Source organism: Lepidochelys kempii, chromosome 11 (genome assembly GCF_965140285.1).
Source record: "Lepidochelys kempii isolate rLepKem1 chromosome 11, rLepKem1.hap1, whole genome shotgun sequence".
Lineage (NCBI taxonomy): Eukaryota > Metazoa > Chordata > Testudines > Cheloniidae > Lepidochelys > Lepidochelys kempii.
Window position 1 is genome coordinate 74,863,808 of NC_136390.1, and position 27,661 is coordinate 74,891,468.

General features: G+C 39.5%; 1 protein-coding gene across 13 annotated transcripts in view; it reads right to left on the minus strand.

Moving 5' to 3' along the window:
* USP40 (ubiquitin specific peptidase 40) overlaps positions 1 to 27,661 on the minus strand; it is a 59,020-nt gene that overhangs the window by 15,748 nt on the left and 15,611 nt on the right. For 11 of the 13 annotated variants that reach the window (XR_012154395.2, XR_012154394.2, XM_073306855.2 and 8 more), the window contains 15 exons: positions 22,374 to 22,695; positions 21,772 to 21,853; positions 19,771 to 19,942; positions 18,807 to 18,891; positions 16,237 to 16,307; positions 14,578 to 14,897; positions 11,466 to 11,592; positions 10,138 to 10,195; positions 9,303 to 9,356; positions 7,890 to 7,978; positions 7,233 to 7,319; positions 5,907 to 5,943; positions 2,296 to 2,360; positions 1,612 to 1,686; positions 663 to 789 (listed from right to left, as the gene is read on the minus strand). Coding sequence is in view for 11 of the 13 variants with exons in the window: in XM_073306855.2 (XP_073162956.1) it covers positions 663 to 789; positions 1,612 to 1,686; positions 2,296 to 2,360; positions 5,907 to 5,943; positions 7,233 to 7,319; positions 7,890 to 7,978; positions 9,303 to 9,356; positions 10,138 to 10,195; positions 11,466 to 11,592; positions 14,578 to 14,897; positions 16,237 to 16,307; positions 18,807 to 18,891; positions 19,771 to 19,942; positions 21,772 to 21,853; positions 22,374 to 22,695 (1,771 nt within the window). In the remaining 2 variants the exon portion in view is untranslated. The other 2 variants (XM_073306864.1, XM_073306863.2) reach the window with 2 other exon arrangements.

Below are 27,661 nucleotides of genomic sequence, written 5' to 3' on the forward strand. Positions count from 1 at the left end.
GACTCTATGAGAATACTAAGACATGTATGCCCATGACAATGGACGCAACTCAGTAACTGGCAGGACTTTCCATTCCCCCCTCAGCTGGACAAAGATACTCCCTCTGAAATACATTTTTATACCCTAATACAAACAAGTTAGTACTGGCTCTGACACAGTTAGTTACTGCCCCAAGGTGGCTAGTTATTACCCATCACCTTGTACACGTTGGTTCAATTAAAACATTTTTATTACGTGCTATCTTTTAGGAGGGATCAGTGTGTTCCTGTTATTCTTGGGAAATGTTTATGTACCATCCTTAATATTGGAATGTTCTGGTACAACTTGATATCAGGATGTGTTTGCGTAAGTACTTTGTGCTTAGCACCTCTTAGGAATGTGTATTTTTGCATTACTAGCCCTGTTCTTGCCAGATTCTGTGAGCAGGTCCTACATAATACCAAGCCTCTAATACAAGGGCTTATGTCTTAGGCTCTCTTCCTACTACAAGGATCAGAAGAAGACTGTTATAACCCATAAAACATCAGGCCCTTCAAGAAAATATTCTACAAATATTGTTGCCTACTTGGTAAATATGGGATGGCCATTTGGTTTTGCAAAAGGCAACTTTCTCTACTCAAGAAGTTCATGGAAACCTTTATTTCTGAACACCAAGAACTCACCTCCTGCTGGAGATACTCGCAATGCCCCCATCATGCAGGTCATGCAGTTCATTTGATCCTGCATGCTCTCCTGGTGTCCGAAGTGCATCAAAGGCTTGTACCACCAGATAGGCACTTTCAAGAATCCCTGTACAGTGAATGAAAAATAACTTACTTGTAATAGTACAGAAGTTTGATTTTTGCATCAACAGAGAAGAAGAGTATTAATCTGCAATGTTAATTTTCCATTTTCATTGTTTTTCTAATCTTGTTTTGTGTAAAGGACTCCTGCATGGGCCTCGGATTCTAGCTTGTTCTACCTGTATAGAGCCCAGGGAAACGGTTAGTGACAAAACTGGTAACAGCATAATGATGTCACCCAGTTTTGTCTCCAATAAGTGCAATGAACCCCTTGGTCAGAGGCTTGTAGAGACTGAGACATGGTAAGAACTAGCTGACTGAGGCTTAATTAATATAAGACCTAAGTGACATTGCTAGTTTGGGGAAAAGCATCAGACTGTATTTCAAAGATGACATCTGCCCCTCTGACAGGGGTGTTTGTCCATCTTTGGTGACATTGCTTCACATTATGGGGCTCTGGTTAGACTCCTAACTGCCCTTAGTTGATCAGGAAGTGGAAATGACTAGGATGACGCTCTCTGTCCACATCTGACCAGAAGGTTGCAACCATATCTTTCTGGGGCAGACCTATCATCACACACTTCTTGGTCACTTCACTTCAAGCCTATTGCAATGCGCTCCACACATTTTAAAACCATTTGTGAAAAACCGGATACAAAATGTGGTGATCTAAGTAGTGTCTCTCATCATGTGCACTTTACTGTGCAGAGATCTGGACTGGCTGCCTGTTGGTTACCGAGTGAAGTTTCAGGCTTTGTTTTTGATTTATACAATTCTAAATGGCTTAGGATCTGCCAAACTGTAGCATGACACAAAGTGAAAATTTTACCTTGGGTGGCAGTTTCCCTTCAGTTATGACCAAAGTATCTCCACTGCAGACATTAAGCTCCTTCAGTCTGGCACTCTGAGGGAGCAGAAAGCATACTGTATTTTGTTAAGTGAATGAGTTTTTTCACTTGTAAAAAGCGTGCTGGGTGTGCAGGCCTTAAAGCCACAGGGGCTTGTTTTTCCATACAAGAGCACTTTAAACTTCATCTGGCTGCTGATTACTTGATGGAGACTCAACAACTATTCAGATGCACTAGACGGAGCAGGAATTTGGAGTACCGTGTTGTGCCACCACCTGACCAAATATCCACACCAACGTACAAGTCATCCCTTTATATGGGTCTGTGTTGCAAGTATAACAGGTGTCCTATTGCTCTCTGGTTCCCATTTCCTCTGAAGCTCCCTAAGTTATCAATACATAATAATACCTAGCAGTTATCAGTAGATCTCAAACCTCCTAACACACCAAATCCTAGGCTTCAAGAAACAATTGTATGGAAAATCTTTAACAATAGCCACAGCAAATCACTACAGGGCAAATACTTTGTGTGTTACATATTCTGCACACATTCTCACTCTTGCCTAATCACCAACAACATAAAATAGGATGTGATCTCCAATATACCACAGACCTAGGAGCCCTTAACATATTTGCTTTTTAATGTAAAACATAGGGTTCTCTTACTTCCTCACTTAATGCCTCTCCAGCTTCATAGCACCAATCAATTCTTCTCAAATGCCAGTTGTCACCTGCAAAAAGCAGAACACTGAAAACATGCAGCAAAATATCACTATTACAAAATAATATGTAAACACACTCTTCCCAAGGGTAAGTAATTCATACATTTCTCAACTTTGACAAAATGTTAGAGATTAAATGGATGCCAAATTTAAATTAAAACTAGTTACAGATACCATACATGCTCAACTCCCTAAAACAATTTGTTGTTTTGCAACCACATTTTCCCATTTTATAAATGTTTCTCTCTCTTCCCCTAACCAGAGGAAACTAATAATAATGACCAGGAAGGAGTATAAAATTATTGCTCAGGCATACAGGAGTGAAATCAGGAAGGCCAAATCACACTTCGAGTTGCAGCTAGCAAGGGATGTTAAGAGTAACAAGAAGGGTTTCTTCAGGTACGTTAGCAACGAGAAGAAGGTCAAGGAAAGTGTGGGCCCTTTACTGAATGGCAGAGGCAACCTAGTGACAGAGGATGTGGAAAAAGCTAATGTACTCAATACTTTTTTTGCTTCTATTTTCACGAACAAGGTCATCTCCCAGACTATTGCACTGGGCAGCACAGTATGGAGAGGAGATGAGCAGTCCTCAGTGGTGAAAGAAAAGGTTAAGGACTATTTAGAAAAACTGGATGAGCACAGGTTCATGGGGCTGGATGCACTGCATCCGGGGGTGCTACAGGACTTGGCAGATGTGATTTCAAAGATAATGGCCAATGGTTCTGCAAACTCATGGCAATCGGGGGAGGTCCTGGTTGACTGGAAAAAGGCTAATGTAGTGCCCATCTTTAAAAAAGGGAAGGAGGAGGATCCAGGGAACTACAGGCCAGTCAGCCTCACCTCAATCCCTGGAAGAATCATGGAGCAGGTCCTCAAGGAATCAATTCCGAAGCACTTAGAGGAGAGGAAAGTGATCAGGAAAAGTCAGCATGGATTCACCAAGGGCAAGTCATGCCTGACTAATCTAATTGCCTTCTATGACAAGATAACTGGCTCTTTGGATGAGGAGAAAGCAGTGGACATGTTATTCCTTGACTTTAGTAAAGCTTTTGACACTGTCTCCCACAGTATTCTTGTCAGCAAGTTAAAGAAGTATGGGCTGGATGAATGGACTATAAGGTGGATAGAAAGCTGGCTAGATCGTCGGGCTCAACGGGTAGTGATCAATGGCTCCATGTCTAGTTGGCAGCCGGTATCAAGCGGAGTGCCGCAAGGATCGGTCCTGGGGCCAGTTTTGTTCAATATCTTCATTAATGATCTGGAGGATGGTGTGGATTGCACCCTCAGCAAGTTTGCAGATGACACTAAACTGGGAGAAGAGGTAGATACGCTGGAGGGTAGGGATAGGATACAGAGGGATTTAGACAAATTGGAGGATTGGGCCAAAAGAAATCTGATGAGGTTCAACAAGGACAAGTGCAGAGTCCTGCACTTAGCATGGAAGAATCCCAGGCACTGCTACAGATTAGGGACCGAATGGCTAGGCAGCAGTTCTTCAGAAAATGACCTAGGGGTTTCAGTGGACGAGAAGCTGGATATGAGTCAACAGTGTGCCCTTGTTGCCAAGAAGGCTAATGGCATTTTGGGCTGTATAAGTAGTAGCATTGCCAGCAGATCGAGGGATGTGATCATTCCCCTCTATTCAGCATTAGAGAGGCCTCATCTGGAGTACTGTGTCCAGTTTTGGGCCCCACACTACAAGAAGGATGTGCAAAAATTGGAGAGAGTCCAGCGGAGGGCAACAAAAATGATTAGGGGGCTGGCGCACATGACTTATGAGAAGAGGCTGAGGGAATTGGGATTTTTAGTCTGCAGAAGAGAAGAATGAGGGGGGATCTGATAGCTGCTTTCAACTACCTGAAAGGGGGTTCCAAAGAGGATGGCTCTAGACTGTTCTCAGTGGGAGCTGATGACAGAACAAGGAGTAATGGTCTCAAGTTGCAGTGGGGAAGGTTTAAATTGGATATTAGGAAAAACTTTTTCACTGGGTGAAGCACTGGAATGGGTTACCTGGAGAAGTGGTGGAATCTCCTTCCTTAGAGGTTTTTAAGGTCAGGCTTGACAAAGCCCTGGCTGGTATGATTTTGTTGGGTATTGGTCCTGCTTTGAGCAGGGGGTTGGACTAGGTGACCTCCTGAAGTCCCTTCCAACCCTGCTATTATAGGATTCTCTGAATAAGATATAGAAGAGAAGTGAATTGTCCGCTTAAAAAAATGCTGTCAAATACAAAGAAAACAAAATTTTAAAAATTGATAAAAATTAGTTTTCAGTTACAAAGATGTTAAGCGTTACTTGTAGGTATATTTTCAAACAGATGTACAATTAAAGTTGATGATGGCCTCTTAAAAATGAATACAACTGTTGCTGTAAGAAAAGGGTATTTTTACTACCTGCAAAAATTCAGGGCTGATTTGCACTAGTTCTGGGATTATAATACATTATAGATAGAGAGAGAGAGAGAGAGAGAGAGCAGAGTGAGCACAAAGCATTACGGAAGAGCAATTATGTTTGTTCTTGAATTTTTCCTCTGAGGAAAGTATTATAAAAATATTTATATATGTATGCATTTTAAGGTCTAAAATTTGACCTAACTAAAACCCCTAAATCCAAACAGAATTATTTTAATAAAGTTCAAGAAAAAAAGCATGTCCAACAGTCTTTTTAAGTGAGGAAAAAAAGAATCCAAGTGATCTGAAACACACATTTTATTAGAAAGAGAGCACCTATACATGAAGTTCAAATTAAGGCCTATTTCAGCTTTTCAGGGTTGGTGATATAAAGTAACACACAAGAACACAGTACCATTGCTTTCATGGCAGGGAAATCTATACTTACAGAAATTAATGAGGCTAACATTTTTCAAACATGAATTTACCTACTGGGTGGTGCGTACACACACACAGAGAAGTTTTAGTTTGGCTGCTTAATGTGTATCCTAATACAAGTAAATGAATGTAGATGAAAATGTTTTTTGAACATGAACTTTCCTATTATCTGACTTGTGTTTAAATTTTCAACCTTCACTTTACACTAACATAGAATGTTGCATTTAATACATATTAATTTCAGTGCTCAAGATAGAGGAAATGATGGTACGCTCCTTTTTCTTTCCTTTTTTTCAACCAGCAGCTATGAAAAATGCTGTACTGACAAAACCACCAATATAGACAGTCAATCACTAAATAGCTTCTGCATGCTCATTTCATTTAGCACCTTTAATAATGGAATGGTCCAAAGCACATGTTCACAGATGCAATTTTACCATTAATTTCACTTTTACAGTTTGCTTTGGCAAAGTGATTTAAAGATCTCTTTTTATTTATTGTGATCACTGAAGTCAAGGGTGAGTTTTTGCCCAATTTAGACTGGCATGAACTTTATTTCCAGACCTTCATTCATTTTCTCCAGCCTCTATAAATCCTCTCTCTCTTTCATTGCATCTCACAATGATGCAAATGAGCTTAATTTAAACAATTACTTTTTAAGCTTGTAGGGTGTGCAAAAGAAATCTGGAAAACACTGAACATATTAGACAAACTACCTGGTACAACTAACCTGGTAACCCAGATTTCTCCAGCATTAAGTTTAGACACTGAAAGAAAAGAAAAATAGATGGTGATATTTAACTCCAGTACATAAATTGAAAAATAATTTCATTTACAAAACTAGATTTTCCAACATGTGACCAAGTCACAGTCTGGTTCCTGATCTGTTACTATCTTAATGGATAGAACAACTGCACTCAAACCATTACTTGATGCTTGTTGGAAAGCCATATCTGGGCCCTTAGAATGTACAATTGTTTTCATGTATAAATGTATACATACAAAATTTTAATATTCTATAAGAAGCAGCTTTCACAGCCTGTCAGAAAATAGACTTGTGCTATCAATTTATCACTTCTATGAAAGAACTTCTGTTGTGTAGGAGTTTGACACGACAACTTCCTCCCACAGGTTTCCTTTACTAAAATAAAGCCAGAATCTTAAAAAGCCCAACTCCCTCTGATTACTTTTAGTCTAACTATGTGCATGGTAGATACTAAGAGTTTATGCTAGTCACAATGAGAACTGCTGTGGCAGCAGCAGGGCACCTGCTATGGGGGTGGGCTGGCGATAGAGAGAGAGAGAGTTGTTTTTTTTTTTTTAAGTGTCTTCCAAAAGATTTTGAACCCACATTGTGTGTGTCCTTATGTTCAGCACCAACACTTTGCTTTAAAAGTCCAGAGGAGCAGCATGTACATATTTTAAAGACATGGTAACTCCAAAACACAAAAGTTAAAGATATTAAACATTAGAGCTTCATAACCACAACAATTTAAAACATATTTTAAAGCACTGTTTGATATCAAGACCCGTATCCACTTCCTAGTTTGGAGCAAGGTGCTGCTCTGAAGCCAACTCTAGCAAAAAGAGTCAGCCACTACCAAAAGCTACCTTCTTCCTCTTCCACAATAGGCTCTGCTCACAGACCTTGCTTCAGTTTTTAAAATGACTAATTCTACAATAAAATTGCAGATCCAGCTGCTTACACCCCACTTAATCGTGATCAACCCTGTCATAGTATTACATGGTCCCACATGACTAATAAAGTGACACTACTTGTAAAGATGATCACATGACCATGTCTAAGCCAGCTGGATTCTGATCAGTCCATGGGCAGTATCCTCTCCGCACCATCTTTAAGGAACTCAAGACATTTCTCTCCCCTTTCCTACTTTTGAAATTTTCCCCAATAAATCAATTTTCCCGGGGGCACCTGCTGTAATATGGGTGCTATTTTGAAGCAATACACAGTAGCAAGTGAGAAGTATCCAGGTGCAGAGGAGCTGGCATTGGAGTGCTAAAGTATCCATGCAAAAGGAAAGACTCCAATACTTACCTCTCTCACAGATGCAGTCTCTTCCACTATTATCTCCATCTCCGGGCCTCCCTGCAGATCACTCCCAACAACAAAATACAAGAAGAGCTAAGAAAAGGATAGCATGTCAAGTTAAAGCTCAGAGATCATGCAGCATGATTTTATATACACATATAATAGATTTACATGATTTTTAATTCCAGAATAAGGTTAAGACAGACTACTTACAAATATGGGGTAGTCTATCATAATTACTTATCTAAACTCTCAGAAGATATAGTTAAGAATGAAAACAGGGTTAAGTTTTCTTTGTATTCACTGCACGTGCATGTTGGTTAATTACAGCAGGGTTGTCTCTCTAACAAAACAAACAGCACTGAAATCCTCTTGTGGCAAAACATACAATAGGCAGACCAGGTACATCTTACAGTTAAAAATGAAATAAGGCAGGGAAGGTGCTGAGCCGAGTAAATGACAATGTTCCTACTACCCCTAAGTCTCTAAAGTGAGTAAGCCAATTAGCATATTTCGTAAAAGGAATGAGCATTTCTCCTATACTGCCATTAACTCTACGAAGTGTTATGATGAGAAAATACAAATGATGAATATTGGAAAATGTAAACATGATCAAAGCTCTTTTGCGCCAAGTCCTCTTTCTGTGTATCCCTACTCTTTTACCTGAGTGGAAGTTGGAGCTTTTCCATGACACAGTCCCAAAAGACTTCCCATCTTTAGTTCTGCTTCTTTGACAGTATAATCCTCAGGCACTTTAGAGAGGAGAAAAATATGGAAAACACAATAAAAGTTTGTTTCCAAAAAATACTAGTGTTGCCAGCATGGTCATGAAAGTGATGATGCAAACACTTAACTGTTAATATATTTATTCATGCTTAGTTATCCAATCCATTCTAAAATCCTCCTATTGTGTATCAACTTTAATTATTTAACAATATAAACATTTAGTTTGTAATGTTTATAGGAATATATGTTGTAAATCCATAAAGAGGGACTCTACTTTTCCTGAAACAGTTAGCAAGCAGCCTTAAAAATGAAAGGAGCTATGGACTCATTTTTAGCAAGATTCAAATTACTCTATTTTCTTTATAAATTTATTTACATGGCTTACTTAGTGAAAACTAATAGTTATTTTCATCTACATATAGTATATTGTATTGGGTAGCTGTTCACCTTTTGTGCATTTCTGCAGTGATCCAGCATCCAGTTCCTAATGAATACATGATTGGTAGTACAGTATTTAATATTAGTGAATTTAGATGCAAGTAATAAAAAAAGACAAATGGTTTATTTATCTGATAGCGGAAATGCTAACAGACAAATATTACTATTGGAAAAAAGGCTCCTGTTTTAATTAAGTATGGGAACACCATGAAATGCTACTCATCACTTTAATGTGATATTAGACTTGTATATAGGAGCTGGGTGAAATTGTTACAATGAATAGTTTATTTGGCCAACCTGAAACCATTTGGCAAACACAATAAGAATTCATGAATAGATTCGACATTACTGAAAAACTGAAATATTTCGGTAATATAAGAACCAAACAGTTTCATTTCAACATTAGCAAAACATTTCGAGTTTTTGGGCTGGAGTCACAAAGCAGCCTGAAGCAGCAGCGGTGGCAACCCCACAGCCCTCCTTTTAACGTTTAGTCCAGTGACAAGGGTCCAATTCACTCTCTTCCTGACAGGGAGAAGTGATTTGAACATTCGTGTCCCATACTGCAGGCGTATGTCCTAGTCATCGGCTGATGGGGTATTTTGGGGTGGGTCTCTGTCCATCTCTTCTCTCAAGCTGCTCCACTTTGTATCAACAGTAAGAGAAGAACCTGGAACTTGGGTCTCCAATGTCTTAAGAGAGCGGCCTAGCCACCACGCTACAGAACAACTCTCACTTTCTCCCTGGCACAATGACTATTCATTATAATTATGAATGACTATGAACTTCCACTATGAATGACAGTGAATCTATTATTCACCCAGCTATATTTGTATGTTCTATTAAATGAAAAATATAGCAGCTATGCATCTTCTCCTTAATTTTATCTGACAGATTACTAAAGAGGCTTACCTGGAGAGAGAAGCTTCCCATTTCTGTTAATAGGTCTGAGACAGCTATCGTTCACTACAATGGAGGAAAAAGGAGGACAAGATGGACTAAATAGATTAAAATCAAATTGAATTTGGCTCAGCTGTTTGGAGTGATAGAGGACTGAAAATTAACAGACTAACCGGTTTAGCTAAGTAGAGGCATCTCATAGTAGAAAATTTTTTGTCCCTAAGGTACAGCACTAATATCACAACTTGATAGCACTTCCCAGAGGTCAAGAAAACACTGCTAGCCTAGCCTCCTGGCTGGACATTACTTTCCCTTTTTAAAAAGTCAGCTACCTTAGCAATAATGGCTTGAATATTGTGATTGGCCAAAGTTTCCAACTTTGGATACACATTTTTAAAAATGCCTTGAAATAAATCTTATAGGGAGGGACAGAAAGTATAAGTCTTACAGGAAGGCAATTTACCAGTCTCAGAATTGCTTTCATTTGTGATGTGTTTGTTTTGCTTTTTTAAACAAGATGACAAAGTTCTTGGACCTGCAAAAAAATGGCTTCTAGGAAAAGTAGTTGGTGGATATAAATAAGGTACTCCTAACATACGTATGTTTTCAACAGCAGTTAGTTTGGTACATTGTAGTATTTTTAGCCAGGAAGATTTGTCATTTTATTCACAACTAAAGGAGTCTCAAATCCTTTACATCCTGCAGCAGAGAAAAATTATTAAAAAGTCTTAATACTAAAGACTAACTCCCATATCTCAAGTAATCTCCCTTTTGTAAACTATAAAAGCCATCCAGCAAACTGAAATAACCATATTACCAACAAAATAATTATTGAACAGTTATTTACCTAGATCTTCCCCTAATTGCAGCTCCTGTATTGCTTTAATTTTGATATCTGACATCACCTAAGAGAGAATTATTAGTGACTATGTAATATAATAGACTATGCAAAAAACAGAATGCAAGCTGTGTGTGTGTGTGTATGGAATTCAAGCACTAAGAAAGACATTACTCTTCATTTAAAGTGCATTAATTTCTCTTTGATTTTGCTGTAGCATTTTGCAAATTGGTAATATATTAAGGAGATATTTTCTCCGATTTACATAGTCACATTTTGGGATTTTTAAAACCATCAGCTGCAGCCCTTCCCACCCCCCCCACCCCCCAAAAGTGAATATAATATCAGACTACAGCGCAAAAGAAAATGCACCAAACAAAGAACTAGAAACTGATGCACTATGCTGCACATAATGTTTAATATTCTTTCTATAGCATTCAACAATAATGGGAGAAAGAGCAAGAGAAGTCTCAGAGGATTTATATCTTATGACAAGTTTAGGAAAGTGAAGTTGTAGTTAATGTAGTAGGAGATTAAGAAGACAACTCAGGTGTATAAATAACGTGGGTGATGAAATCAGAGAAAATGGTTTGAGGAGATGGGAATAAGATTCAGAAGATAGGGGAGTTTGAGATGGTGTACAGAAAGTAATTAACATGTAAAATACTCATAAAAGAAGCAATAAAGGATGCAGACGTAAATATGTTAAAAAAGAGAGGAATTACACAGAAACCAAAATCTAAGTTGAATAATTAAAATAGCTTTAGATTAAATGCACAAATTCCTTCTGTTCTTTACTGTTAAGATCGTGCTAAAACACACTAAAACACACAGTCCACCATTTTTTTCCATCGTACCCTTGTAACAAGAACTATTTTCTTCATAAAGAGATATTTAAAAGTTTTGTTCTCCAGCACAGTCTCATGCAACACATTGTTTTCATGATGGCCCCTAGAAAAGCTGTTGTGGACTTTAAAATTCACTGAGGTAGACTGTAGTAAGTCTACATAATGCATCACAACCTAAAGAAATTAAAAAAGTTTCTTCAAAGCAGACATGCATGTGCCTGTCACAATTACACAATGTTATTCTGGCTCTTGTGGGTGACAATGCCAAGCTTGCCACCCTTGCTGTTTTTCCAACATAAGCCAGTGTACTTAACTGAAAATTCCCAAGATGAAATCCTGGTCTCACTGAAGTCAATGGGAATTTTGCCACTGATTTCAATAGGGCCAGGATTTTACCCCCTGTGATTAACCCAACTGAACTGAAGAAGCTGTGCGGAGTAAGGGAAGAATTCTGTTATATCCCTGAACAGTTGTAACTCCTTTACTCACTGTTTCAATGGTTGCAGTAATTTTAACTTGCTTCTCTTCAGCTTCCAACCGGCAGAAATTTTTAACTTGTAGCCAGCTGATATCATGTGTAAAAGCAGTCAAATTGCCACTTGCCATGTTCACCAAGCTGCAAACAAGATATATTTAGAGCGCAGATTTATGTACTATATGTAAGTGAAGAATACAAGGAAAATGTACATTACTTATACTGAGGAAGACTGCTAAATGCCACAGTGTCTTATTGTTTATATATGAACTAGGTCTTATTACTACGCTTATAACATGGTGACACCCAAAGGTCCCAGTCAGTATCCTTCTGTGGTAGGTATTGGACAAACAGAAATAGTTATATGGTAAATTTTTCAAAAATGCCTTAAGAACTTAAGGAACCTAATTTCAATTTTCAAAAGGGATGTAGGCAGTAGGGAGTCTAAGGGTATGTCTACACTACAAAATTATGTTGACCTAAGTTACAGCGATGTACAGCCACCGCAGTAATTAAATCGCTTTTGCATGTCCATGGGGGGAAGGGGTCGCTCAGTGGTTTGAGCATTGGCCTGCTAAACTCAAGGTTGTGAGTTCAATCCTTGAGGGGGCCATTTAGGGATCTGGGGCAAAAATTGGGGGCTGGTCCTGTTTTGAGCAGGGGGTTGGACTAGTTGATCTCCCGAGGTCCCTTCCAACCCTGATATTCTAGGAGTCTATACCACACTCCTTGTGTCAGTGGGGCACGTCCTCACCAGGAGCGCTTGCACCACTCCTGGTGAGGACGTGCCCTGCTGACACAAGGAGTGTGTCATTGACACAAGCACTGTGGGATGGCTTCTGAAAGGCAGCAACAGTCGAAGTAAAGCAACACAGTGTCTACACTGACACTGCATCAACCTAACTAAATCAACATTGATTCTACACCTCCCATGGGGGTGGAGTTATTAAGTTGGCATAGTGGGCAAGTTACATTGACAGGTGAGACATTTTAGTGTAGTTGCTTACAGAGTTAGGTCCATGTAAGCTGCCATACGTCGACCTAACTCTGTAGTGTAGACCACGGCTAAGTCTCATTAAAAGCCAATGTTATTTTTAAGTTATTTTTAAAAATGGGACGTAGGAGTTTCTGGGCTGGTCTACACTAGAAAGTTAAGTCAACCTAGCTATGCCATAGGTATGAAAAGTTTACATGCCTGAGAGATGTAGGTAAGCCAATGTAATCTACAGTGTAGACAGTGCTAGGAAGAACACTTTCCATCTCTGTAGTACGAGTTTATGCTACAACGGCAACAGCAACGTGTCTAGTGCACATATACCCTACGTCAGTCATTCTGACAAATTTTACCCACAGCCCCTGTACTAAAAGAGCTACATTGACCTCCAGAGGCCCAGGTTTCTATTTGTTTTTATACACAAAGGAAATTAATTTGGTGGGCTTAAGCCAACATGATCTTACTAGATAGCAACCATACAATTTTTCCACGATCAGAACTTCTTGCTCAGCAAAATGGCAAGTGGTGGAATATCAGTAGCATTCCATCTAAGAGGGATGATTAATGAGCCAATCTGCTTGTGTAAATTTACTCAACTCCTGACAGATCTTGCCATTTGCCAATTGTTTTTGTCCTTGTGGTTTAAGACACTGGTGTAGGACTCAGGATATCTGGGTTCAATTCCTGGGTCTCTCCAAAGACTTCCTGTATGACCATGGGCAAAGTCACTATTCAGTTCAGCTCCTCGTCTGTCTGAAGAGGACAATATTCCTTTTTCCAACCCTTTACCAGCCGTGTCTATTAAGATTTACATTCTTCAAGGCAAGGACTGTCTCTTACTCTGTCCATATAGAGTATCCAGAACAAAAGGGCAGGCCCCCCGTGCACTACCATAACAATGACAATAATGAGTAAAATACAGCCAGTATGACCAAAATTAAAAAAAAAGTGTCTTTGTAATTAACCCAATAAATGTTTGAAACTGAGGCATATATTACTATGTATACACCAAATGTAAGTTTGGACATATGCATTAGTATTAATTGCACTTCCCTCCTAAGAGGAAAACCATTTTGTGCTTAAAACTGAACTTTTACTTTTTGCCCTTTAATAAGTGCTAGTTAAGTAGTAGTGTTTTACAGCAAAGCACCGGGTGTCACTACTCATAACTGTTCTAGTTATAGTTTCCATTGCAACCTTGTTCTCACATCTCCATAACCGACACTAGTTTGGCTGATGTTTGTACATCTGGTCTTTGACCAAAATGTGAAATCTGTTTGCTTGACAAAACTCCGTAGGGTTTAAGTGATGTATTTTGTGGGGAAATATACTTTTCTGCATTGTAAAAATATTCTAATCATTCTGAGTACCATAAACCACTTGAAATTTAAGTCTTGGTATTAATATAGTCCCCAATGGAGAACCTGTTGTTTCACTTTTTATATTTAAAATGTTTAAAAACTTTACTGTAACCAATAAATCAAAATTTACACCATGGGCACTTGCAGCTGAAAATTTCCATATCTGCAGGAGTGCACTTAACTAATTGCATTTTCATGCACAGAGCCTTCCATATAAGTGCACATTTGGCTGTTTCAGAGAACTGAAAATGTCTACTGGCAAGTCCAACGCAGCTGTATGCTGCCCAGGACAATTGTTACAATTCTCCTCTCCCACCACCACATACAAGCTCCTTAAAGATATCCTATGAAGTCAAATGCCAATTAATTTCCCATTCCTGATGTTGCATTAAGTACTTAAACACCCATGAAATTCCAGAAGCGTTACCTCAGCCAAGCTGCATACATAAAGAGCTTCTTATTGCTCTTTTCCATGTTAAAATGTAAACCTCTCTTCTTCACATACACCCTAAATGCACAAAGGATGTTCAGCATGGCAAAGTTAATGTTGCTGTAGCAATCATAACTTTTTGGAATTCCCCCAACTTCTAAGCACCCCCATTACACAACCCTGAGATCATCACATTAATGGTGGTGGCAAAAATGACTAACAAGAATAGCAACAAGAACATGTAACAATGTAATTCTAGTCAAAGGAATTCTGCTTTGTTAACTGCCTCCTAACTTTGAAACAAGTCCTTCACAGGAAAGAAACACAATTATGAAATTTACCTTTGGTCATGGCTATCTAAAACTAATATTGAGCTTCCATCTGTCAGGCCAACACTTCTGACTGTCTTCTTCATATCCTCCTCAGGAACGACCTTCCAATTCTCCACCTCTTTGTCAGATCCCGAACTGTTCATTAAGATGATCCCTCCTGGCAATGGTAAGGCTTTCCACAGGGTGCTCAGTTCTGCACTGCATGGAACGGCATGCTGGGATTCGATGAAATGCTGACCTTTTCCTCCTTCATTATAGCCCGCCAACCGAAGAACATTTAGGAGCACGGGTTCATGGTCAAGACCTGATAACACCTCCATACCACCAACCTGTAGGAAGCGTGCAATATCTGCAGATGAAGGGTAATCAACAATAGCAAGAGGCCTACAAAGTACGGATGATTCTAGTTGCTCAGTCATTCAGGACAAGGAAGTCTTGCTTTTTCCCCCACCTCATTAGAATTAAGCCTCCCCCTGACTGAATTCCACCTGAACAGCTTGCTAAAGAATATCAGAGGTGTCAAGAAGGGGATATAATGCTAGGAGGCCAGGGATTGCTGTAACTCTGCATCCATCCTGAAAATACTGGTGGTAAAGGAAAAAAAATTGGGACGATAATGGACCCATTTAATCTTTTAGCACAGAAATCTAGAGAATACCTGCAGCTATATTACCTGGATCTGAACACTAACATACTGAATCTAAGCTTCAGTCAGATGAATAATCATTGTCAATCCTCACTGATTTACCCCTTCAAGATATTTATGAACTACACACTTTTATTCAATACAAAAATATATAAGAATAAGACCAAGGCAGCCCAAAAAATTAAAGTTGGGCTATTTTTAAGTTTAGCAAGGGAACAAAAATAAATGTGCATGTCAAGAACAAAAGCTGAGACTGTTAACATTAAATTTGTTTTCATTAGTTATTGGATACATCCTTAATATACAATTTTTTAAAACGTGAAATTTTAATTGGAAATGGAGACATATTTTGCAACAAGGTTTAAAAGATTCCCTAGTATCTTACTCTATTATAGAAAAATAAAGTATTGAGATTACAGAAATTAATACTTTTGAGGGCAAGCCATCTCCTACTACTACATAACTGTTGCATTTTAGGTGCTGAAACAAAGCAGAGGCCTTTATGTTCAAAAGAAGAGAACAATCCATGGAGAGTGTGCTGTGTTCAATGAATTATTCTTTTATATATGGTATCAATCACTGATGCAAATTTAGCTGTCTGCTGGATGTTGCGCAGCTGAGCAAACATTTGTTACTGCATCATAAACTGACCTAGCACACAGCAAATTTAAAAATCTGCTTTAGCTTAATTGGTATGGAATTTTTTTTCCTCCAAAAATCTATACAGTAATCACCTGGGAATCTCATTGACTATCACACACTGTAGGTGGTACAGTCTGTTTACACATCCATATCCTACCAGGAAAATAAATGTACCTTGAGGTAAATGAAGGGTATAGTCACAAGCAGCATAGAGAGAGCCATCTGTGAATGAGGCTGGAGCGGCATCACTGATGCCAAATATCACCAGCACTCCTCAAGAAAGTATTAAAAGGGATTTAAAATGACCAGAAACCTTTCTGAAGATTAAAAATCAGATTCTCAGGATCTGTAGAATATGATTTATTTTCCTGTTGTCTTACCTCCTTGCCATTCCACACGAAGACATGTGCTCCATCGGCAAGTCCAATGCCACCCAGTGTCATCTCATCTCCTGAAAAGATCAAACCATCAAGATTTTCCCAATAGGTAACACCCAAGTCAGCTGGCAAACTGGACACAGAATAGACTTCATTCATATTTGGATGTTCTATTTAGATGTAAAGTTGCTATGAAGAACAGATGCAGAAGGCTAAGTTCAGGGCCCAGTTGTGTAAAGTGATCCAGGCCCATATGCCTCTGAGGAGTCCCGCTAAGTCAACAGAACTACTGATAGACATAAGGGTACACCTAGGCAAATCCTTTTGCAGGACTATGACATTAAACTCTATTTGACCAATCTGTATGGTCAATAACTTCCCACATGAGATTTAAAAGTACATTTTTAAATTTAAGTAATAATGCTAAATGCTGAAGTAGTCATGTACTGTATCCTTACAGCCAGTATTTGACATAGATGTGCTTAATTTTTGCACGTAACTAGTTTTACTTTCTTACCATAATACAGATTAAATGACAATTACTTTAAATCTACAAGGATTACATTAAAATTTGCAAGAACAGTTTTTTGTTTAGCTTCTGTTTTCTGACATTTATGCTATAAAAATTACTTGAGTATTTTTGGCAAAAACCTAATTTTCTGAGGCAGACAGACCAAGGCCTATCATAAGAACATAAGAATGGCCATACTGGGTCACACCAAATGTCTATTTAACCTAGTATCCTGTCTTCCAACTGTGGCCAATGCCAGGTGCCCCAGAGGGAATGAACAGAACAGGTCATCATCAAGTGATCAATCCCCTGTCGCCCATTCCCAGTTTCTGGCAAACAGAGGCTGGAGACACCACCCCTGCCCATCCTGGCTAAGAGCAACTGATGGACCTATGCTCCAAGAATTTATTTCATTTTCTTGAATCCTATTATAGTCTTGGCCCTCACATCATCCTCTGGCAAAGAGTTCCATAGGTTGATTGTGCATTGTGTGAAGCAATACTTCCTTTCGTTTGTTTTTAACCTGCTGCCTATTAATTTCATTGGGTGACCTCTAGTTCTTCTGTTATGAGGAATAAATAACACTTCCTTATTTATTTTCTCCATACCAGTCATGATTTTATAGGCCTCTATCATATCTCCTTTTAGTAATCTCTTTTCCAAGCTGAGAAGTCCCAGTCTTATTAATCTCTCCTCATATGGAAGCTGTTCCATACTCCTACTCATTTTTGTTGCCCTTCTCTGTACCTTTTCCAATATATCTTTTTTGAGATGGGGTGACCACATCTGCACGCAGTATTTAAGATGTGGGCATACCATGGGTTTATATCCAATTAAAACCTGAAGCAATAGATATTGTATTTCACGTAACAAGTCAGATTTTTAAAAAAAAATCTGTTCCAATATCTAGAATGACAAAGCCATATAAAGTTGTAAGTGTCAAGACTAATGAAAGCCAAACTGATTACATCTTAACTGAACTGTGTATTGTGGTATTTATATACATAAAAAAAACCTTTCCTCTTCAAGTTTTCACTTCCATGAAGAAAAGGAGTACTTGTGGCACCTTAGAGACTAACCAATTTATTTGAGCATGAGCTTTCGTGAGCTACAGCTCACTTCATCGGATGCATACCGCGGATACTGCAGCAGACTTTATATACACACAGAGATCATGAAACAATACCTCCTCCCACCCCACTGTCCTGCTGGTAATAGCTTATCTAAAGTGATCATCAAGTTGGGCCATTTCCAGCACAAATCCAGGTTTTTTCACTTTAGATAAGCTATTACCAGCAGGACAGTGGGGTGGGAGGAGGTATTGTTTCATGATCTCTGTGTGTATATAAAGTCTGCTGCAGTATCCACGGTATGCATCCGATGAAGTGAGCTGTAGCTCACGAAAGCTCATGCTCAAATAAACTGGTTAGTCTCTAAGGTGCCACAAGTACTCCTTTTCTTTTTGTGAATACAGACTAACACGGCTGTTACTCTGAAACACTTCCATGAAGACATTCAATTTAAAATGTCCAGTCCACTTGTTAGCTACTATCCTGCCTCTCAGATCCTGTACCTTTTTAACTAATAGATAAATGCTAATAAGACAAACATTCAAACGGATATCACAGTAAAATCTTACATGTCTGTAAATCACAGAGACCTACACTTTCATCCTGCTTCCCACTCAAGGCTTCACAGAAGAGCCACTGTAAGGATCATAAAACTGTATTATGTTTTAATATTATGTTATTTATTATTTGTATTATCGTAGTTCCTAGGAGTCTGAGTCATGGACCAGGTCCCCCCCATCGTAGGCACTGAACACAGATGAAAAACAGCCCGTCCCACACAGCTTACAACCTAAGTTAAGTTTGCCATAAATAAGATCAAGACTGAAGAGACTGCAGTGGATTTGCAAATAGGTCAAACTGAACACTGCAGTTAATAAAATGTAATAATCTATTTCTCCAATAAATTAATAAATGAAACATCTTCAAAATTCCCTAAACGAGGTACAGTGCATGCAAATAGACAATGAAGCCTTGTTTTATGCAGGTCTTACCATCAAGTGTTTGGTAAAGATGAAGTCCTGCTGGTAGAGACTTTGCAGTACTGAGAATGATGTCTCCTTCCCAAAATTCCAACAGCTAATGGGTAAAAATAAAACAACCAATTGTGAAAAAAAGCAAAAGTTTAACCCCTCAAAGTTTCAAACTGGTTGTAAAGGGTGAAATCCTGGCCCCCAAAATGAAGTTGAACCGAGTTTTACTAATGAATTCAATGAGGACAGAGTTTCATGCATTATATTTACATTCTCTCTGCAAAGCAGATAAGCAGTATGCTAGAGCACTTTTTAGTCTTGCACTCAAATATTTTTAGCCAACTGTCACCAATGATTACCTAGCCAACAAAGTTCAGATCAGGCATTTGTGCCAAAGTTTGAAAATATTTTGTCTGCACTCTACAATGAAAATAAAAAGTGACTTGAGTTCTAAAACAAAGCCATTTTTAACTCCTGTGCTATTTGTGAAACTGAACCTGACCACTCTCTGGGAATTGTGATGTTTCTTTGGTTTACTGGGGGGAAAAAAAAGAGTTAGATTTCCCAGTTTGATAGTTTCAAAAAAATTCTAGGACTTCTTTTCAGCATATGCTAACTCTAATTGCTGAGTATTTTCTTAACTCTTTTTCCAGTCCAGGTCAGCAAGCTCCCTCCTAATATGCAGTTGGAAACAGCAATACCCAGATTGCAGACACAAAACGTCAAGAATTAGTCAGGTGGTTTTCAAGACTTCAATCCCCATCCACAGTGTACAAGTCTGTAAGTCAACTTTAACGTTTATTTTCATTACGATGGTAAAGGGCTTGTTTCATCATTTCCATGGCTTCAGATAGCAAAACGTCAAATACTATAGAAAATTTCTTCTTGGCATACAAAGCACAGTCGCATCCACAATTTTAAAGTTGTCTTTGTAACTCAGGTAAAGATAAAATGTTTGGATTAACACTCTTAAAAAAGTAAATACCTGAAATATCGATTGTCGCAGATCTCCTAGGGTTTTTCTTTTATCAATAGTCAGATCCAGCATACTTTCCTTCTGAGAAAGCGATGGGTGTAGGGCCCCATGGTAAAGTTTATAGTGAGAGCCCAAATGGAGGTGCAAATCAATATTACTGTCTGCAGAGTCACAGTCCATCCTTTTTAAAAAAACACATCAACAAAACATATCAATACCAACAGGCTAAAATGAAAGGTGATTTACTGCTGACTGTTCTAGAGTTGCATTCACTCTTACGGGATTGGCACACTATGGTGTTGAGCTCTCAGATTAGCTTTATATCAGCACCAGAGCCACAGGTGGGAATGTGCACAGGCCCAGTGACCCTAAGACCATCCAGTGTCAGACAGCACACTGTTGTCATGATATACACCCAAAAGGTGACATGTAATAGATATTTGGAAAACTAGTAACTCACTGATTAAAATTTTTGCATGATGTATATACAATAAACCCACAAAGGACCTCAAAGATATGTGCTGCAAATATGCTCTTTAAAAGTATTTGGCAGGCAGGGCCTAAACCATGCCTGTTCCAGAGAAAGGAATGAGGTTCTGCCTGTTTGAAGATGTCTCTGATGTAAATTAAGCCAGGCATCACTCAAAGAAAAGCACATTTACATGCAAGGTAAACAAAGCCCCCAGGAGAGCAAGTGGAGAAAGATGAGCCCTTAATTTCAAAAGGGGACAGAGACTACACTCTATACCCCATATGACATGCTGAACCCCATGTTCATCCCGTTATATGATTATGGTATGCTGTGTACAAAATATTCCTTATAAGCTAAGTTTCCTTGAAGGTGCACAGCCCCGCAGGGGCTCAGGGCTGCGACGGGGAGAGGCACCTTTCCCTGCCGGCCCCAGCATAGACCTGTCCTGGACTTGCTGCAGCCAGGGGAGAGGCACCCCTTCGCCAACCCGAACCTGCTGCGGCGTGGGGAGAGGCGCCTCTTCCCCCCCCAGCTCAAGTGCTGCTACTGGGAGAGAGAGAGAGCTGGGGGGAGTCCTCTCTCCCCACCATAGCCCCCGGGTAGCCTGCACCCCAAACCCCTCATTCCCCGGCCGCACCACTGAGCCCATACGCCCAGCAGGAGCCCTCACCCCTCCACCCACAATCCTCTGCCCCAGTCCTGAGCCCCCCTCCCACACTCCTAACCCCTCGGCCCCACCCCCACCACATGAATTTTGTTCTGTGCATCAATATGGAGGTGATGTGTCACACCTCACCTCCATACTAGTGCACAGAACAAAATTCATTCCGCACATGAAAAATTAGAAAAATTAGAGAGAACACTGCTTCTGAAGTATCATTTGAAAACTCAATCTGCTGAATATTATTATCCTGTTCAAACATGTGTAACACTGCACATTAAATTATGAGTTTACTATATGCTTGTTACTGAAATATGCTGTAATTCTGGGAAACACTGTCAGACCATTTTCTCAAAGACAAAGGCACCCTGGCTTGCCAGCGAGGTGCTAAAAGGCCATTACATGCTTAATCCAAGATTCACCAGCAGGGGAGTTGGAAACAAAAAATTTACAATTCACCTGAAGGACTGTTGGCAGCTTTCACAAAGGGAGGAGCAACTGACGACACACCCAGAAACACCCACAAGAATGTTTTTGCCCCATCATGCACTGGGAGCTTAACCCAACATGCCAATGGGCGGTGGGGACTGTGGAAACTGTGGGATAGCTACCTACAGTGCACCACTCTGACACTCAATGCTAGCCTTGGTACTGTGGATGCACTCCACTGAATTCACGCGCTTTAGTGGGGACACAGAAGACCGAATGTACAAAATAGCTTCCGAAAATTCGAATAGAATAATTTTGAAATAATTTCGTATTGTAGACGTACCCTCAGTGTTTCTCATCTGCTAAATTAGGATAATGATATTTTCCTTCCTTTGTAAAGCACTTTGAGATCTACAAATGAAAAAGTGATGATGAAGATACTACATACCTTCTCTTCCGCAGTTCGATGTTGGCAGCATCCATTTCATTCACGAGAGGGCCAGGAACCCGATATCTTGGATTTGCTTGTGCTGTGACCAAAGCAAGCTGGTTAGTTTGGATTTAGTTGTATAAAGCCACACTGACAGGGTTAGAAGATGCTCAAGGCCAGGCCACCAAATATGGTAATCTTTTAAAGTCTTTAATGAAGAAAGTGGTGGGTTCTCTTAAATTACATGTAGATACAATATGCACATTTTATTTCTGTTTCTATTAAGTCTTACTTAATGAAATACTAGATGTAACTGTTATAAAAATTGTTGCTTGTATTTTCATTACAATAGTGAGGTAATTTGCCAGTTTGTGGAAGATGCTGGAAAATCTTGGCATCTGGAGACCATTAGCTGCCTAATTTATCACTACCATTCACACCACCCCATTAAATCTCCTGCTAACCCTTTCCTCCATTATGTAGTGAGAGGATTTTTCTATTCCTTCTGAACAGAAAATATATACAAGAACTCCACTGCTGGGTTGTTCGGTTTGTTTGTCTGAAGTAAAAGTAATTTTGTGGAGGGAAGAAGAATCTGTCATGGTTAGTATTTTTCATACCTTCAGATGGTCTTTTCAACTGGGATTTTCGATAAAACAACATGTAGGCACTCTCTTTACCCTGAAATTGTTTCTCAATATCCTTCTCCTTAATGGGCTGGACTTTTGAATCATTCAAGTCAAACCAATGGGAACCAGAAGCGCTGTCCTTTAGTACTGTACATAGACTTTCTGAAGTCCACTGGACATCATTGTTCTGAGAAGAGCTTTGCAGACCTTGTCCTTGGGAATCTGACCCAAATTGGAGCTTATGGTACATCTCCTTTAGACTAACCTTATTATCAGGACTAAGTCGAAATATCTGAGAATGATTCTGCAAATACTGAAAAGAAAGAAAAACAGTACTGTCATAACGACGGAAACGTCTATTACTTGTGCAAAGCTGCATCTGTCACCTGCAAGCCTTTGCATGGCTTGACCTCCCTGAAATAACACCCACTTTTAGGCATCTCTGAAAAACCTGCTTCTACCATGCTTCCTATAGTGTGTCATCTTGATTTGTATAGAAAACCCCTTTTGTTGCTCCCCACCCCCTCATGTGTCAATCCTTAGGCTGCAAGCTTCTTAGGGCAGGAACTTCCCTTCTTGTCTGGAAAGGGCCAGCCACACTATAAGCACTACCACAAACAAAGAAAAAAATACAGCATCAAGAGTGAGATCAGACTAAAGTCAGGAATTTTAAAGTTACTGGCCTCAAATCATTTGGTACTCAACTTGACACCATATAAGGACCCCAGTTTTTCAAAAGTGCTTTGCTCCTGCCTTCTGAAGAAGAATGCAGAAAGTGTAAACAGAATACAGCTTGGTTCATTAGCACACTGTAGCTTTCACAGAACTTGAACCCTGGTCTCTCTCAGCTTTTGCCATAGTCCTGCTTACCTGACACCTCCTAAAAAAGTCTACAGTGAGAACTACAGGAAAAAAAACCTTCAGTAAATTAAAGTATGAAATAATAAAGATAGGTTAGGGACTGACAGCCCAAACAGGATCCCGAAGTGAATACAGAAAACTAAGAACAGCTACTTGGCAAACAGACATAGTAAACACCTTTGTTAAAAGAAAAGGAGTACTTGTGGCACCTTAGGGACTAACAAATTGGTTAGTCTCTAAGGTGCCACAAGTCCTCCTTTTCTTTTTGCGGATACAGACTAACACGGCTGCTACTCTGAAACCTTTGTTAAAGTAGAACTGCACATAAAATGACCAAAGGACGGGGTTGTTTCCTAACTCCCAGAGTTTTCCCTATTTAGTTTTTATTTATTGTATGTCATTTTGTTTTCTTCTTGTATGTGTTTCTCAGCAAGTCTCCAGAATAAAACCCATGTTGCAAGGTTTTTGTTGTTGAACTAATATCGTTCCTCAATTTAAGAGAGGATCCTCTGTTACAGTGGCCTACCTCTGGAGACAAACAGGATAGATAAGTAACATGGCAGAGTGTTGAAAAACAGCACTGATATCAAGCCCAGCAAACAGACAAATTGAAGTGGAATGTTGGGTGGGGAATAGGGCAGCAACAGGGAGAGGAAAGATGATAAACCAGAACAAGATTTTTCATGGATGAAAATTAATACTTTATACCACTGCATCATACCAAATCAGAGTTTGTGGACTTTAAATTTGTCATTCATCCATAGGACTAGTGTTTTTTGGCCTTTATATTTCAGGAGCATCCAGAGGTCCCAACCTTGATTGTACCAAGTGAAGTACAAATACACAGAAAGACACTCCCTGCCCCAGTCAGCTTACAATATAAGCACTTTATATAGTAAATCCAAACCTCAGACAAGTGTAATTTCTGATCACTAACAAAAGCACATTCTTGAAGTATCAAATGAGTTGATTTCAGTGTATGTTCATACAGTCTCATTCAAATAAGCACACATGCATTAATCAGAACATGTAAGACAGATCTGTACACTAGATGAACTGACATCATGAAAACCCACACATATGTACATGCACATTATAATTGTTAACAGACATTCAATCATGACAGAAATCATTGTGTATGTTCAGAATGCTTTTTAGCTCATAAGTTATTTCTCAGTTTACTTTCAATTGCAGCAAAGAAGCTACTCCTCTAAGAGAGCGGTTTGAATTTCACAATTTAAACTATTTTTGAATTATTCAAAATGTGAAAATAGTTTTGCAGTTCAGTGAAGCTTTCTTGGGAGTGCTCAGGACTGTAAGTCATCTTCTTACCTGATTGCTCAGCTAGAGAGAGACTTGCTAGTGCTAAACTGGGTGTCAGCTCCCTGTCACTCTAGTCTGTTGGCCACCAAAACAATCTCATCAGAAGCTGTGTCAGCCTTTACTTTGCCCTGCAGATTAACTTTAGGTGCACCCCAATCCCTGAGCCCCCTTGAACAGCATTCCCCTGTAGTATCCAGCTCCTGACACCGGACACTCACAGAAATTACCAAGTTCGCTGTCTCCATACAGACAGTGGACATACCAGCCTGTCTGGTTCAGCTAAGGAGTCACAATCTGTTTATAATAAAACCAAAAATAAGTGGTTAGTCTCTAAGGTGCCACAAGTACTCCTTTTCTTTTTGCGAATACAGACTAACACGGCTGTTACTCTGAAAAAAATAAGTGTATTAACAATGAACAGAGAGTCACGAATTCAAGTGATGGTTCAGTAAGAATAATAAACACAAAAAGAACCTGCTTCTACAAGACCAGAACTTAGCTCTAGCAAGTTAATCTTATCTAAAGCAGTTTCTCACCTGAAACCTTTTCTAGGCCATGGATCAGCGAGTAGTGATCGATCTATCGGGGATCGATTTATCCCGTCTACTGTAGACACGATAAATCGATCCCCAATCGCGCTGCTGTCGACTCCGGAACTCCACCATGGCGAGAGGCGGAAGCGGAGTCGACGGGGGAGCGGCGGCCATTGATCCTGCGCCATGAGGACGCGAAGTAAGTGATTCTAAGTCGATCTAAGATAAGTCGACTTCAGCTACACTTTTCTCGTAGCTGAAGTTGCGTATCTTAGATCGATCCCCCCACAGTGTAGACCAGGCCTTACAGAACTTGCTAGTTTTCAGGCTTAACCTGGATCCAGATTTTTCATGAACCACCCCCCCTCTGCCAAGGGTGTTGCTCAGTGAAATGGATAACAACATGTATTTTTTGCTTCTCCTTATATTTCCCCAAAATTAATTGTTTTGATGCCAGAAACAAGACAACTTCCCTATGGTTTTAGTTTCTGGTGTCTTTCCATGTTGATTTCACATCCCCCAACCTGACATTTCCTGTTGGACTTTCTCAAATGCAGCTTCCTTTGTGTTGGTTTCCCAGTGTTTAATTTACAATAGAGACAGCGTGGATAGGTGATTTCACACCCCCTTGTCTGGCAAAAAGCTGCTCATCCATGCCCTGTCACCCAATCCCAGCTTCTGGCTGTAAGTTTAAGGGAATAGACAGAAAGATAATATAAAAACAGGAGTGAGAAAGGAAGACGACATAGACTATGTACAGTCAATTGCCTGACACATACTTTAGGAAATACAGTTCTATTGCCTAAAGAGACATTGCTTTTTGAGCTGCCTATATGTAAAACCTTATTTGTTGTAGGCTGGGTGGGGGAAGGAGGTGGGTATTAGCACAGGACCATGGTTAGTAGTAATATTTAATAGGCGGATTCTTTCAAAGTACAGTACTAAGAGCCTGATTTTAGCCTTATTCATCTCTTTAGATAATCCGATGAGGGGGTCAACAAGCATGCGGACAAAGGAGATCCAGTGGATATAGTGTATTTAGATTTTCAGAAAGCCTTTAACAAGTTCCCTCACCAAAGGCTCTTAAGCAAAATAAGCAGTCATGGGATAAGAGGGAAGGTTCTCTCATAGATTGTTTCCTGTCTTTTAACCAGTTACCAAAGGGTAGGAATAAATAGTCAGTTTTCAGAATTGAGAGAGGTAAACAGTGGTGTCCCCCCGGGATCTGTACTGGGCCCAGTCCTATTTAACATATTCATGAACTATCTGAAAAGGGGGTAAACAGTGAGGTGTCAAAATTTGCAGACGATACAAAACTACTCAAGATAGTTAAGTCCCAGGCAGACTGTGAAGAGCAACGAAAGGATCTCACAAAACTGGGTGACTGGGCAACAAAATGGCAGATGAAATTTAAAGTTGATAAATGCAAAGTAATGTGCATTGGAAAACATAATCCTAACTCTACATATACAATGATGGGGTCTAAATTAGCTGTTACCACTCAAGAAAGAGATCTTGGAGTCATTGTGGATAGTTCTCTGAAATCATCCACTCAATGTGCAATGGCAGTCAAAAAAGCGAACAGAATGTTGGGAATCATCAAGAAAGGGATAGATAATAAAACAGAAAATATCATATTGCCTCTATATAAATCCATGGTACACCCACACCTTGAGAACTGCATGCAGATGTGGTTACACCATCTCAAAAAAGATATACTGGAATTGGAAAAGGTTCAGAATAGGGCAACAAAAATGATTAGGGGTATAGAACGGCTTCTGTATGAGGAGAAATTAATAAAACTGGGACTTTTCAGCTTGGAAAAGAGGTGACTATGTGGGGATATGATAGAGGTCTATAAAATCATGAGTGTATAGAGAAAGTAAATAAGGAAGTGTTATTTACTCCTTCTCATAATACAAGAACCAGGGGCCACCAAATGAAATTAATAGATAGCAGGTTTAAAACAAACACAAGAAAGTATTTTTTCATGCAACGCACAGTCAACCTCTGGAACTCCTTGCCAAAGGGTGTTGTGAAGGCCTATACTATAATGGGGTTCAAAAGGGAGATAGGTCCACCAATGGCTATTAGCCAGGATGGGCAGGAATGGTGTCCCTAGCCTCTGTTTTCCAGAAGCTGGGATTGGGTGACAGGGCATGGATAGATAGATGGATCATCAACCCTGTCTGGAACACAGATTCTAAACATATTTTCAATACATGCATACGCCTTCTTAAATAACATGCATACATATATCTGGCAATACTTATGACCAGCATAATATAAGCTTTCATTTGATACCTCACACAACATCCTTTATAGATAAATACTATGACAGCAAAGTGGTAGGTGTCATGAATTTGTCTGGCCTGACAAGAGTTACACAGACTGATGACCCACCAATGGGCCTGTGTGTCACAACTCTTAAGAGGAATCATTCAAAAGGTTAAAATTAAGTTCAAACTCAAAATTCAAATGCAGCAGTTTCCTTTACTATTGCAATGCAATTCTTGAGCTGGCAAGCCTGAGAATTTACTACAAGTGGTAATTTTTTGGATG